The sequence below is a fragment of the Hyperoodon ampullatus genome (genome assembly GCF_949752795.1).
Source record: "Hyperoodon ampullatus genome assembly, chromosome: 15".
In the NCBI taxonomy this organism is placed as follows: domain Eukaryota; kingdom Metazoa; phylum Chordata; class Mammalia; order Artiodactyla; family Ziphiidae; genus Hyperoodon; species Hyperoodon ampullatus.
Genome location: NC_136928.1, coordinates 30974340 through 30989906, shown reverse-complemented (window position 1 = coordinate 30989906; position 15567 = coordinate 30974340). Strand labels below are relative to the sequence as shown.

Below are 15567 nucleotides of genomic sequence, written 5' to 3'. Positions count from 1 at the left end.
TTAAATGCTGAAGTAGATACTTAAGTCCTTATATAACACACAAACAAAGTAATTTGTTTTCCTTGGTGTCATCTAAGTAAAAAATGAGAAGGAGGAAAATCTTTTATAGAAAGATTTCCCAGTCATGACTGAAATTTTTCAAAACTTTTTCTTTGTTATCTTTGCCTTTCCTTTGCATTGCTCAGTATCTCTAGCTTACAGTTAAAACTGCTTTTAACACATCAAAAAGTTAGTATCTTTGCTTTAGGGGCAGGAGTAAAGAAGAGAAGCAGTAAACTGGAAGCTAAGCCATTGCCCCAGTTTCCACCTAGAGCTAGTTGTCTAGGCCTTCCCACAACTGTAGCCCCTGCCTCTGTGGAGCCCCTGCCCCAGATTACAAGAACTACCCATCAGTAGCTTAGAAAAATAAAATCACCTTTTTACAATGCCTAGCTGCTGAGTTTAAGATGGACAGGGACTCCCATTTCTGTTGTCCTCGTGAAACCAAGCCTCTGGATTCCTAGCTGAAACTCATGAACTCGTATTTCCCACAAAAGTATTTTCAAACAACCTAGTTATTCATTTGGGAGGCTACCAAAAATAAGTAAAAGTTACTAGTACCATTCTTGTGGCATTTGATCAAACAATCACTGAGAATATTAATCACTGAGAATAAAATTAGTAACAATTACAACAAAGAACATTTCAAAACCTTGAATATGGGGCAATTACGCAAAATCAAAAATAGGAACGTCTAGGGCAAAATAAAGGAATTCTCTATTAAGTGGTATTAAAAATGTTTTCATGAAATGTAACTAATGAATGTACTTACAGCACAGAATTCTTCAAAGGATATTCTTCCATCCCCATCCTTATCTGCATTTATTATGGTTTTGTCCACGATTTGCTGTAACTGTGTATCTTTCAGATTGTTCCCCACCATCATCTTCAGCACCTGGAAGAGTTCCCCATTGGAAATATAGCCATCTTTATCCATGTCATAGATACGGAAAGCAACTAAAAAGAGAGTAAGGAAAATCAATGGCAAAATCAAAGGCAATCACAAATGAATACTTTCAATGAGAGAGAGAACAATAAGCTGCCAAACAATTAGAATTCTACTATGAGGACAGCTCCTTCCTACACAGAGATGTCTTTAGGTGAAAATGGTTAAGAGTATATGGGCTATGGGACTTCCCTGGTGGTCCAGTGGTTAAGACTTTGCCTTCCAATGCAGGGGGTGGGTTAGATCCCTGGTCAGGGAGCTAAGATCCCACATGCCTCATGGCCAAAAAACCAAAACATAAAACAGAAGCAACAAATTCAATAAAGACTTTAAAAATGGTCCATATTGGGCTTCCCTGAATCCGCCTGCCAGTGCAGGAGACACGGGTTCAAGCCCTGGTCCTGGAAGATCCCACATGCCGCGGAGCAGCTAAACCCGTGCGCCACAACTACTGAGCCTGCGCTCTAGAGCCCACGAGCCACAATTACTGAGCCTGTGCGTCACAACTACTGAAGCCCGCGTGCTAGAGCCTGTGCTCCGCAACAAGAGAAGCCACCACAACGAGAAGCCCATGCATTGCAACAAAGAGTAGCCCCCGCTCGCCGCAACTAGAGAAAGCCCACGCACAGCAACGAAGACCCAATGCAGCCAAAAATTTAAAAAAAAAAAAAAAAAAAAAAAAGGTCTACATCAATAAAATCTTTAAAAAAAGTGTATATGGGCTATGGAGTCAAGACTGCTTTGGCCAATTAATGTAGCCTAGTGGTAAGGTATTTACCCTTCCTAAGCTTTATTTTCTGCACATATAAAATTGGGGCTAATAATAGTTTTAACCTTCCAGGTTCTTTACAGTACCGAATGAGATAATATACAATCAAAGACAGCAACTGCTGTTACTATTATTCTCATTTATATCAAAAAGAGTTCGTTTGCAAAGGATGTTTGCATATAGCCTGCGCCTCAGAGAACATGTTATAAATACAACATCTCTCTAGTTAAGAGCTGAATGTTTTAAAAAGATATCAGATGTTCCCTATGATAGAGGCAGGCTACGTAAACCAAAATAGTGGACTTCTGGCTAAATAATTCTGAATACAACGAGTGTAAATGAAGTTAACCTAATCATATTAGAGTATTCTCACTTTCATGCCAACATTTTATAATAACTATAAACGGAATATAATCTTTAAAATTGTGAATCACTATATTGTACACTTGTAACTTATAAAACACTGTACATCAACTATATGTCAATTAAAAAAAATCTCTTATCTAAGACATGTAATTCATATGGCTGTAGAAGGAAATTCTACTTTCCTTCTATCCAACTAAAAGCAACAATGACACATCATTAAAAAATGCAAACTGCAAATGTCCAGAAAGGATTTTCTCCAGAATGTAAAATATTTGTTATGTTTACTAAGGATCTAGAATAAAAGACATCTTTTAGAGTATTTTAAAAGGAGGTTATAATGCAGTATGGGATAGTGATCTAAGAGGGAGAATGAACTCAGTGAAGAGAAATACTTACACCTCAACTTCTGTTCCTTATCTCCTTTGACACTGAACTGAGAGACTCCCTCAATGAACTCTGAATAAGAAAAATGTTTACAAATCAGAAGTTTCAATTTTTTACAAAGAAAAACAACACATACCCATACACACACACACACACAAACCCCTACATGCTCACAAAAAGATATTTTCTTGCTGCAAAAGAAAATATTACTAGCTGTGTTTAAAACTGAAAAAGCCAAATTTGAAACTTTGCAACAAACGAGGTTCTACATATATATTTTTTAATCTGAACCTGGAGTTCTCTAAAGTCAAATCAATTTAAACAAATATTTACTTATGCTACAGAGCATAACACTCAAAAAAACCATATTCTTTAAGCTATTTAACTCTTTTTTCTCAGAATATGACAAAAGGAGGCTTTAAAAAAAAACTACATTGTTTGGCAGAAAAAAAAAATTTTAGATTTCTGGCTCCAAAATTCAGAATCATTTAAATAAACTGTTGGAAGTTTCATTAACAAATGGTCATTTTTCTTCACTGCCTGCTAAACACTAAATCATAACGAGTTTTAAAGCCCTTCACTTATAATCCAATTCCTCAAACTAAAATAACAAAATCTGTTGATTCCCTGGTGAAATGAAATGTTTATTTAAAGTACAGAATCAAATGGTTAATATTAGCAAAAGCACTACTGTCTTTGTAAAATCTTAGATTAACTAAATTAATCCTTTCTATGATAATACTCATATCCTTATTACTTCAGCTTACTTTTTATTGCTGACTTAGTATTAAGTCTCATTCTTTTATAAAAGGTTTTAAAAATGTAGCTTCTAATATTATAAGTTTCCCTAAAGTGAGACTAATTTTCTAACAACAAAAGAAATACTAAATCCCATTTTTCAGATTACCTTAAAGGGCAATTTGATCATTTATGACCCCAAAAGTAAAAGATCTTATTAGCCCATTAAGGTTCATATATCACAGATTTTGAGGTTTTAATGTAATCTATCTTTATAAGAAAACCAGTAATACACATTCAAGAAAAACTAAATTTTTCAGACATTTTTGTACACAGAGCTGTAAGACTATTCACAGATTATCTAACTTGTAGTTTAAAAAAAAACTACTTCCTTACCTTTAAAGTCTACTTCTCCATTCCCATCTGTGTCAAATATATCTATTACTCGCTGTACTAAGGGATTCTGTTGTAACTCAGGCAGAGACATGAACTCTTCCACACTCAAAGAACCAGAATTGTCCAAATCGAGCTTCTTAAATCTCTTTCCTAGCCTTTTAATTTCATCAGCATCAACTAAAAGCAAACAAAAAGAGGCAGCAAGATTTACCAAACGATTTTGTGATAATTATAGGAAAAAAATTCACCACTTATCCAAGAGTTTAATTTCCAATTTAAAGAGTTGCATATACGATTGACTAATTTCTTATAACAAAGAAAATATATCATAAAATTTTTTTTGTTACCCTTTTGTTTGTCTGCACCTGCCATAACATACAACCAACTGTATGCTGAGTAAGATATTACAAGATTAACAATGCTAAGCTGATCATGGAAGTCAGGTGGTTCTTACCAGGCAGACTAAATCAATCTCTATGTACCAGGCACTCTAATTTTCACTTATCTTGTAAAATTTTAATTTAGTTTATTTCTAGCAGTTCATGGTTCAAAATTTGAACATGGTTTGAACACAGTTCAATATTCAAAGCCTCCCTCCAACGTTGCCAGCTTCTTGAATATTCTTCTAAAGATATTCTTTGCAAGTATGAGCAAAGAAAACCCAGCATTTTTAGATTTTAATTCTTTAATTAAATTTTTAAGAAAAAATTTTATAAAGGTTAAATTTTTAAAGGTTACTATCTGTTTACAGTTATTACCAATATCCTAAAAATCAGGCACAGATCTTTAAAACAGATCACACCCACCTTGGCAGCACCATTAAATGCTTCAGCTCTGCACTTCATACAAGCTAAATATAAAGAATTCCAACTTTTGGCACAAACTTTCATCAAAGATTTTTTTCTGCTACTTGGGATCATACTCCCTTAAAACAGATGAACAAGGAAAAACAAACAAACCTCACCCTTTTGACTCATCTTGTGACTCAGAGATACTGTTTTTCATATGTTTTGCCAAGGTGAAACTCATGTTATTTTTCCACTTTTTGTAAGGATACCTTTGGGAGGATTATCTTTTTTAGTAGTTGGAAGTGCCTACATATTCAATTTACATTATATTATACAAAGTATTGTAATAATCTTATAGGCATACATATATGTATGTCTCTAAAATTTAAGATATTAAAAACTTAGATATTTTAGTCTGAGTTTATAATATAGGTATATATTATAATAATATAGGTATTACTATGGAATGCTTACATGGAAAACAGCAAATTAAATTGTTGAGACCATACCCAGACCACTGCACCCTTGAATATACTCAGGAATAAATGTGAAATCTAGATGGTTTCCTATTTTAACAAGTGATTTCAAGAATCTTATTAATATTACCACATAAAATAATTAAGAAGTTGCTTTTAGAGAGCTCATGTTGCTATAGTAAATTTAAATAAATATTTCCAACTGGACATATTAACACTAGAGAGTATATAATATTAATAGAGATAGAAAGGTTGCTTATTCATTCATCATCTTCTCAGATGAAGAAACGTTAACCACCTCTCTTTATTATACATATATTTTTTATCATTTAGAAAAAAAGAATGTAAGAGATTCCCAACAGTAGCAAAGAGATGCAGGCCTCTGGCTCTTCAAGCACTGTTATTACTATACACACACACCAAGCTGCTACTCCACTGTTAGGTGATTTTGAGGTTTCTCAGAATGAAAAGGAAAAGAAATAAGCAGAATGGTAGAAAAATAAACTTTCCTCAAATTTTAGCCAATTCTCCAAATTTGTAAAACAGTAATAAGTAGCAACAAGACTACTCCTTCAGGAAAGTCTTTTAATAGCCACTTTATAAATAATTTATTACTTATTAGTCCATTAACAATTTAAAACAAAATAAAGCAAGTCTTATCAAATCCTCCTAGTGATAACAGTATCTTCAAAGAAACAACTAAATGCAATGTGGGACCCTGAATAGAATTCTGGAAAAGAAGAACTTTCCAGTGTCACAATTTCTTTCTTCACTAATATATAGTTTAACAGTACTGTAAGAATGTTAATTTCTTGATTTTGATAATGGTAATTGCACTTTAAGTCTGTGAGATGTTAACATCAGAGGAAGCTTGGGTGAGTGATATTTGGGAACTCTATTATTTTTGCAACATTTTTGTAATTTTTCCTTAAGCCTCCTCCTACTTGTAACAACTCTTAATTTTTTCCTTGTGTTTCATGACTTTGAAACTTCTGATCCAGTATTTTGTAAAATATCCCTCAGAGTGAGTTGCTGATGTTTTTTCATGATTAGAATGCTTTGGGGCAAGAATACCATAGAAATGCTATGTCCTTCTCAGTGCATCATTATCAAGGGGTTCATGATGTCAACATGTCTTTTCATGCTAATTTTGATCACTTGGCCAAGGTGGTTTCTGCCAGATTTCTCCACTATAAATCTATCTTTCCCTCTGTATTAAAAAATATTGGGGGGGAATACTCTGAGACTATTCAAATATCCTACTTTTTCCTCAAACTCTGATCTAATTGGAGCATCATCTAGGTAGGTCTTGTTTGCAAAGACCTTTTTATTATTGTGGTATTGCCTAATAATGATTTTCTTTTTCCCTCATTATTAACTGGACTGTTCCTGTCAAAAAACAAAACAAAACAAACCTGTCCCCTTTCCCTATTTGTTTCTTTATTCAATTATTCGTATCAGCATGGATTCATGGGTACTTATTTTATCCTATGGGTTAAAATCCAATGTCATTACCTGTTAACCAAATTATTCCAGCTTTCTTCTTTAGGTACTACCTCAAGCTGGCTCCTGTGTGACTTTTCAACAATCCCCAATTTGAGCACTTCCTTATTTTCTGGCACCATAAAATGTTCCATTCTCATCCTGACTATGTATTTCTAAGCAGATCTCGTTTGTATGGCAGGATATTTAGAGCTACGCTATAGAATGAAAACTATAGATCCCTAATAAGGGATCTTAGAGGTACTGTGGAAAGAGACCTCAGATATGATAAAATTACCTATGGAGAAATATGTGTTTTTTTTAAAATTTATTTTTATTTCTGGCTGCGTTGGGTCTTCATTGCTGCACGTGTGGGCTTTCTCTAGCTGCGGCGAGCGGGGGCTACTCTTGTTGCGGTGCGCAGGCTTCCCGTTGCGGTGGCTTCTCTTGTTGCGGAGCACAGGCTCTAGATGCGCAGGCTTCAGCATTTGTGGTGCGCGGGCTCAGTAGCTGTGGCTCGCGGGCTCTAGAGCGCAAGCTCAGTAGTGGTGGCGCACAGGCTTAGCTGCTGCACGGCATGTGGGATCTTCCCGGACCAGGGCTCGAACCCGTGTCCCCTGCATTGGCAGGCGGATTCTTAACCACTGTGCCACCAGAAGCCCCGAGAAACATGTATTGAATAACCTTGTAAAGACTACCACAAGAATAAAGCCTTATAGTGTTGTCAATAGAAGCTATTGGGTAGTTTTTCAACATAAAGATTAATTTAAAAGTTTTAAAGTCTTCTGTAAAATTCATCTTCTACAAAAGTAATGACATTTCCAACGTTATCCCAAATAAGAAATCAAAACCACCAGGGGGCGCAGATAAAACTTTCATAAGCAGCTCCAAAAAACCGCCTCATTTTATAACAACCTTGTGATTAGACTAGCAGTCTAATATTTATATTCTACACAGAATACTTTAACAGAACAAAGCAAAGAAAGCTCCTTATTAATACTGAAAGAGAATCAAAAAGGCATATTATGAAAAATGGACATTTGTGCTGTGTCTTTTCCTTACAAATAAAAAACTTTCATCCACTTTAAAAGGTCTAGATTCTAGAGGTATATCATAATTTTCTAATGCAAGAGGCAACACATGCTTTTGGTGTTTCTAGATTAAAATTATTACATACTTAAAAAATTATTAGTTATCAAATATACAAGAGCTACACATCAGCACCAACAAAAGAATTATCAAGTTGTAATCAAAACGCTAAAAAGAAATTTTAAAACAACTTTGGGAAATAACTGATATTCCAAAAACACATTATTAAATATACAGCTGTACAGGTTTTGACAAACGTATACACCTATGTAAGCAGCACTGCAATCAAGACAAAAGAGGCACACTTCTATCATCCCAAAATGTTTCCTCAGGTCCTTTCCAGTCAATCACAAACACACCGCACCCCCTCCCCACCACAACCCTAGGCAACCACTGTTCTGCTTTCTGTAACTAAATTCTGTCTAGAATTTCACATAAATGGGATCATAGATACGTACTCTTGTGTCCATCTTCCTTTTCTCATTAAGTTTTTGACATTAATCCAAGTTGTTTCATGTCAGTAGTTCCTTCCTTTTTATGGCACAGTAGTATATATATAGTCCATTGTATGGATATACTACAATCAGTTTATGCATTCATCTGTTAACAGACATTCCTATTGTTTGCTGTTTGGGACTATTAGGAATAAAGATTCTAAGAATATTATACTTAAGTCTTTTTGTAAACAAATGTTTTCCTGGAATTGCTGGGTCATAGGGTAAGCATACATTTGACTTTCAGAAACTGTTAAAAAGTCTTCCAAAGTGGTGTATCATTTTACACTCCCACTGGCAATACCTGAGAATTCCAGGAGCTCTACACCTCCTTGCCCACTCGTGAAATTGTGAGTCTTTCTAAGTTTAGCCACTCTGCTGGGTGGCAGCAGTATGCGATTATAGTTTTAACCTGCATTCCTCTGAGGATTAATTATCTTGAGCATCTTTTTCATGTGATTATTGGCAGCTGATATATCTTCATTTAAGTGACTTCAAATATTTTACCTTTTTAAAAGGTGGGCTGTCTTTACTTAGGTCTTTTTAAGTTTCTCTCAGTGATGTTTCATAGTTCGGTGTATAGATCTTACATATATTTGGTTAAACTTACACTTGAATATCTCAATGTTTTTATTCTATTATAAATGGTATTTCTGTCAGTTTCATTTTTTTTTCAATTGTTCACTGCTGTTATACAGAGATTCCACTGCTTTTTGTATATTGCCCTTGTATGCTACAATCTTGCTAATAAGTTCACTTCTTATTTCTAGGAACAGGATTTACTACATACACAACCATGTCATCTGAGAATAAAGACAGCTTTACTCCTTCCTTTCCAATCTGAACGTATTACGTTTCTTCTACTGGACTTAATGTACTGGCTAGAACTTCTAGTACAGTTTTGACTACAATTTGTCAGAGTGAAAAACTACTTTTTTCCCCACGGAAAGCATTCAGTCTTTCATCATTAAATAAGTATGATGTTAGCTATAGGTTTTTGGTAGCTGCCCTTTATCAGGCTGATATAGTTCCCTTCTATTCCTAATTTGCCAAAACTATTTATCATGAATGGCTACTGAACTCTGTCAAGCAAATGCTTTGCTACAACTATTGAGAAGATGTTTCTTCTCTTTTATTATGTCAATATAGTGAATTACATTAATTGATATTTCTAGATAAAATCATACTCCTGGGATAAACTCCACTTGACCACGCTTTATTGTCCTTTTTATATATTGCTGGATTTGACTTACAAATATTTAAGGATTTTTACACATATGTTCATGGTGAATACTGGTCTACAGTTTTCTATGATGTCTTTGGTATTGCTATCAGTATAACGCTAGCTTCTATTTTCTGAAGGATTCTTTATTTTTTTCCATTACAGGTTTGCTAGAATTTACCAGTAAAGCCATCTGGGCCCTGGAGTTTTCTTTGTGGGAAAGAATTCAATTTCATTAATAGATATAATGCTATTAAGATTTTCTATTTCCTTTTGTGTCAGTTTTAGGAACAGGCATACCTTGAAGATATTGCAGGTTTGGTTCTAGACCACTGCAAAATAGCAAGTCACATGAATTTTTTGGTTTCCCAATGCGTATAAAAGTTATGTTTACACTATACTGTAGTCTATTACGTATGCAACAGCATTGTCTAAAGAAAACAATGTACATACCTTAATTTAAAGGTAAATTAAATTATGCTAAATTTAATTAATAAATTATGCTAAAAATGCTAACCCCATCTGAGCCTTCAGCAAGTCGTAACAGAAACATCAAAGATCACTGATCACAGATCACCATAACAAATATGATAACAATAGTGAAAAAGTTTGAAATATCGTGAGAATTACCAAAACGTGACAAACAGACACAAAGTGAGCAAGTGCTGCTGGAACAATGGTATCAATACACTTGTTTTATACAGGGTTGCCACAAACCTCCAGTTTGTTTAAAAATTTTTAAAAAGCCAAAAAACAAAAAACAGTATCTGTGAAGCACGATAAAGTGAAGTACAATGAAAAGAGGTCTGCCTGTGTTCGTTTTTTCAAGGAATTTGTCTTGTTTCATCCAACGTGTAGAACTTATTGGAATAAAACTGTTTATAAAATTCCCTAGTTATTCTTTTAACATCTGTAGGATCTGTAAGTGATTTCAGTTGTTTCGTTACTAATATTGTTAACTATGTTTTCCTTCTTTCTTCTGGAATGCTCCTTCAAAATGTGAATGCTGTGTACCACTGACTTCCTCCTACCTTATGTAAAAGATACAGTCAAAAATGATTCACCACCTCAAAACTCACAAAGGCAAATGAATATTGTCCAAAGACGTCACAAAAGAAGCTACACACTTAATCCTAAAAATGCATTTGTAGAATTGTCTTCAAAGCTCACTGAGTTTCGGAAGAAAATCTGTGATAGAAAAGCCATGTAATGTAAAAAGTTGGAAAAAACTTTGGAGATGAAAAACTCCAGATGAGGATAAAGACTCAGAGAGTTAAGTAAGTTGCTCAGTCTGTGAAGCTTGATGGCAAAAGCTGAGCAACAGGATTTCTTGAAATACTTTCCAATCTAATTTCTTTCCTTGTTAGTTACATCAGAAGAGTTACCATAGAAGGTTAGGCTAAGAGATACTAAACACTGTTGTTCCTCAACCTGGACTCTTGGGCAAAGTATGGAGAAAAGGGAATAATAAGAATATTTCCACTTCAGGTAGATAAAAATCAAACAACATATTTTTAAGATGTTCTCCTACTGGTATACTACTGGTTTTCCTGCTGAAGGTGTTTGTATTGCTGTTGTTCTTCTCTTTTTGGTTTATTTACATTGTGGTTCAAATGAGAATATGCAATAAGCATATATTTATAAGATCATAAAAGCACATCTTCAAGTTTTCTCACTAAGTTATTAATAACCCTGGCTTGAAAGTCACACTCTTTTTTTCTTTTAACCGAAGTATACTGTGTAGGTCAGTAACATATCTTAATCAAAATATGTGGCTCTCAAAGAGTTCCACTGTTTTTGTACATCAAATCCAACCCTATAACCCATTATATCACATTCTCCAAGCTTTTCTTTTATCTTTTCCTATGATACGCTGCAGTTAAACATATTGGTTGCACTTTTCTTTAGCTTTGTATCAGTCCCCACCACCAACTCCCCCCAAAATATGGTATTTTCACAAAAGCATGCATATTCAAGAGTCTTCTTTTACTTTCAGCCCCATTTGGTCAAAAGACTTATTTATGGCTGCTCGAGAGCTCAATCTGGTTTATCGCCAAGAATGTAAGACTGCATCCCCAGTCTTTTTTTCCTTACTGCCTTGCCTTTTACCTTAACATTAAGAAACTCCAGCATACAATTTATATAATGACTGTTACTTTCTTCTTGATGACATCTTCCACAGACAATTCTGGCTTCTTGCTCTAATTTGAATCACCTGCTTTCCAGGTCCCTGGCATAGTTGTTATCCCGGGATCTTCACTGGTGTCTTAAGAGATTTAGTTTCTTGGATCTTGTTTCATCTTTTTTCTCTAACTTCTCCTTGATTTTTCTGGGTACATATTCAAGAACATATGAAAGGTAAATTTCCCAAGTCCTTACATTTCTGGAAATGTCTTTAATTTGGCCTCTCACCTGAGTAATCACTTGGTTGCTATCAAATTCTAGATTTAGGAACTCACAACGAACTTTGAATTAACTGCCCTATTGCTTTCTAATATCTATTGCTGCTGCTAAGAAATCCAATGCCAGTAGACTCTTATTCTTTTTGAGACCAACCTTTTCCCTGTCTAGCAGCTTTTAGGGTTTTCTTTTTGCTCTTGGACTTTTAAAACTACAAAAGAGGTTAACACCAAATGGAGATCTTTTTTCATCTAAACTTCCCGAGTATCAGAATGCTCTTTCAATCAGAAGATACGATTTTTTAGGTAAAGAAAATTTTCTCCTACTATTTCACTGATTATTTTTGCTTTTATTTCATGTAATGTAACTTCTGAGATGTCTTTTAGACAGATGCTATTGCACTCTGTATTTGTTCTCCAAGTTCCTCTTTTCTTGCGTATTTTTCCATCTCTTTTGCTCTAACATTCTGAGGGAGATCCAAGAATTTATACTTTTGCTAAATGGCTAGCTAGGCTTTCTTAAACCAGCTGAAGTAACTGTCTTCTACATACCAGCTACAAAATTACTCAATTTTGTGGTAGACTGAAATTACTACATGCCATGGACTTCACTGCTGAAACTACCAATTTGTTAAGTGCTACCATGATGCCAAAATTTGACAGTATGGATAAAGAAAACAGAGCTAGCACTTCACTTTTCTTAAGACTACTCATCTAAAAACCTGAAATATTTAGAATATAGTAAACAATCCAGGCATTGTTTTTTAAAAAGGTACTGTGATGGCAAAACAAGGTAGCAACTTCAAGCCTAGGCGTTCAAGTTCGTGCACTATACTTCATTACTCAGCAATAAAGCTTTACTGAAAGAAAACAGAATATAAGTAATTCTCAGTGGACTAGGTGAAATAAATTAGAGTTCAGGATCACTAATTACTATGTAAATGATAAATCATGGCTGGTAGATTAAGAAGCATGAATTATTTGATACATTTATGAAGAATTTAAATCTAAAGTAACAAGTGTACAAGTCAATTTCAAAGTTAGTGACATAAAATTTTTATGGATATTAAAAGTTTCCTCCAAAGATTTGAGATGATAAAGATATGGGAGTAAACCAGAAATTACTCTTTAGAACACACATCACTGAAAAATTAAAGTGAACTGGAGGGCGGGAGGCGCTGGCGGGATGCAGGCCTGCAAAACCATGAGCGAAGCAGGTTCGGGCCCTCAACGGTGGGTGCAAGTGTCCTGGCTGCTCTCCTTTAGTGCGACCCATCGGCTCCACAGGAGGCAATTATGAAGCCCCTTGATCATAAGAATCTGGATCTGGATGCGCCGTATTTTGCAGATGTCGTAAGACGACAGAAAATGTAGCTGTTTATATCTGGGAAGACCTTCAGAAATTTCTTCCTGCGAGAGTTCTTCATAAAGTAAAAGTATATAAAACTGACAATAATATTGTAGTCTATAAAGGAGAATAACTCTTAGAGGTTAGTACTATAGAATGATTTCATTTCTTTCCATATTTGAAGAAGATCTTTATCCCCTTGGACAATTAAGAAGTCATCACATAATTGTTACATCTCCGAATTGTGTTCTGGGCACTTGATTTACTGGAATCATTGTGAGTAAGACCTGTTTTAAACTCAAATCTATCTTAAAACCAAATTGTAATGTATTCTGAGTATTATTTAAAGAGTGTTTCACCTATAGATTAAAATCATTTCAGCAACAACAAAAAAAATTAAAGTGAGTTAAGCTAGTACATATAAGAAAGAAAACATAAAAGAATGCAGAAAAAAAATAAATGTAAAATATTTAAAGCAAACTCAAAAAAAAAAAGAATGCAGAAATGAAGGAGGAAATCAAATTAACTTTAGATTAACCTTTTCTGTGAAAAAGTTTTCTGTTTTCAAAACAAAGAAAAACCCTAGTCTAAGTAAAGAATATGAACATGTAAACCTGGCTGAGACAACTGACTGTGAGCAGAAATTAACAGCACAAATTGAAGTCAATATTTCCTGTTTTCAAGTCACTTGTAAGTATCTAAACCAGAAACAAAACTGATTGAATATGAGACTGTTTACTCAAAATGAGAGCAGTGTCCTAATGGCTAAAGGTGTCTGCAAGGTTTCTACAGATAGTTCATTATGCAAAGGGAAACGTTCCTTCAGAGGCTGCCAAGCTCCTCTTGGTTCACCTTCTAACGAAAGAAAATTGAGAAAGCTCTTCAGATAAAAGATGGTTTTAGTCTTTCATCTACATTCAATCTACAAAATAGTCCCTCTGTTCACCAACTTTATCAAAATTATTCAGAATTATACTGGTTTTATCAACAGTAAAAAAATATTAGTTGAATCTGACTTTCCACTCACACTTCCTCCCGTGCTCCAATCTAGCCCTCTGCTGAACTATCTAACCTAGTATCTTGCACTCAGCCACTTTTCCAAATTATCATGCCAAGTTACAACCACAGTCTCAACTTTGAGCAAATCACCCCAACAGAGTATACATTTCCTCCTCCAGACAGGTTAGCCAACAGACAGAAATAAAGTCACAATGGCCTAGAATAATATAACTCAACAAAAAGCATACACTCAATTAAGAGACAAAAAAAAATCAGAGAATACCTAACTATGTCTTAGAAAAGTCCAGTTTTGCCTAAAATCATTCATGTAGACAAACATAACATTAATCTTGTAAGAGTTACTATAAGAGAGGCTGTACAGTATTGTGATTAAAAATATAACTCTAGAGCATGACTGCTTGAGATTAAATCATGGTTTTGTTACTCTACCTGCTGCTGTGTGATCTTAGGCCAGTTATTGATGCCTGTCTTCTCATCTATACAATGGGGAAAGTAACAATACCTCTTTCATGAGGCTACTGTGAGGATTAAGAAGGTAAATAAATGTGTGTGAAACGCTTAGAACAGTGCCTGGCATGTGTTAATGCCATGTAAGTACTTGTTATTATTTATGAAAACAAATGGGGTGATTGGTAACTACTGGGTTTTTCTAAAGATACAGCCTTTAAAATTATCCAACTAGCTGTCTCTACGTCCAGCTCTGAGCTCTTACTAGCTTATTCAGTCAACAGATACTTACTCAGTATCTGCTCTATGCCAGGCATCGCACTTCCACTTCCACTGTCAATACCTCAAATCTTTTAGTGGTGAAAATGAGCTCAACCGCCTCTTATTATTAAGGCTTGCTGTGCTGCATGCCATACTTAACTATAATTAAATAATTACTTCTCCTTGATATTACTCTTAGTTATTTCCCGCCTCCTTTTTCCACTCATTAAAAAAAAAACAAAAACTTTATAAAGGAAACTTTCAAACACATACAAAGGTTGAGAGACTCATATGATGAATCCCACATATCTATCATCCAGTTTCAACCACTGACACATTAGAAATCTTATTTATACAACCACTTCAATTATTTTAGAGCGAATCCCAGACGTACCATGTCCTTGTAACTGTTCAGTATTTATCATCTATCTCTAAGGTATTCTTTTAAACCACAATATCATTACAACTAAAACATTAATTATTAATAATTAATTCCTTGATATTAAATAATCAGTGCTCAAATTTTCCCAAATAGCACAAATGATTTTACAGGTCTTTCCACTCCATCAGATTTAGCAATTAGGCAATGTGTCAATAAAATGAAGGTGACCATGGGAATTCCCTGGCGGTCCAGTGGTAAAGACTCTGTGTTCTCACTGCCAAGGGCCCAGGTTCGAGCCCTGGTCGGGGAACTAAGATCCCACAGGCCACATGGTGTGGCCAAATAAATAAATAAATACAAGGAAGGTGACCTTAATAATAACAGTGTCAGCAAACTAGAAGGAGATGAAAGCCAGATTTGAGCAGGCAGAAATAAGAAAATGGAGATCACTGTAGATGCTCATGCAAAGCTCAAATATAAGAAAGGAGAAGAACTGGGAGGCACGTGCAGGATCAGGATCA

General features: G+C 34.8%; 1 protein-coding gene across 1 annotated transcript in view; it reads right to left on the bottom strand.

Moving 5' to 3' along the window:
- Positions 1-15567, bottom strand: part of PPP3R1 (protein phosphatase 3 regulatory subunit B, alpha) — a gene marked incomplete at both ends in the record, with an annotated part of 44369 nt that overhangs the window by 4401 nt on the left and 24401 nt on the right. Inside the window, 3 exons of the mRNA XM_079720689.1 lie at positions 812-996; positions 2517-2576; positions 3639-3815. Of these exons, the coding sequence (XP_079576815.1) occupies positions 812-996; positions 2517-2576; positions 3639-3815 (422 nt within the window). The remainder of the gene's footprint in view (positions 1-811; positions 997-2516; positions 2577-3638; positions 3816-15567) is intronic.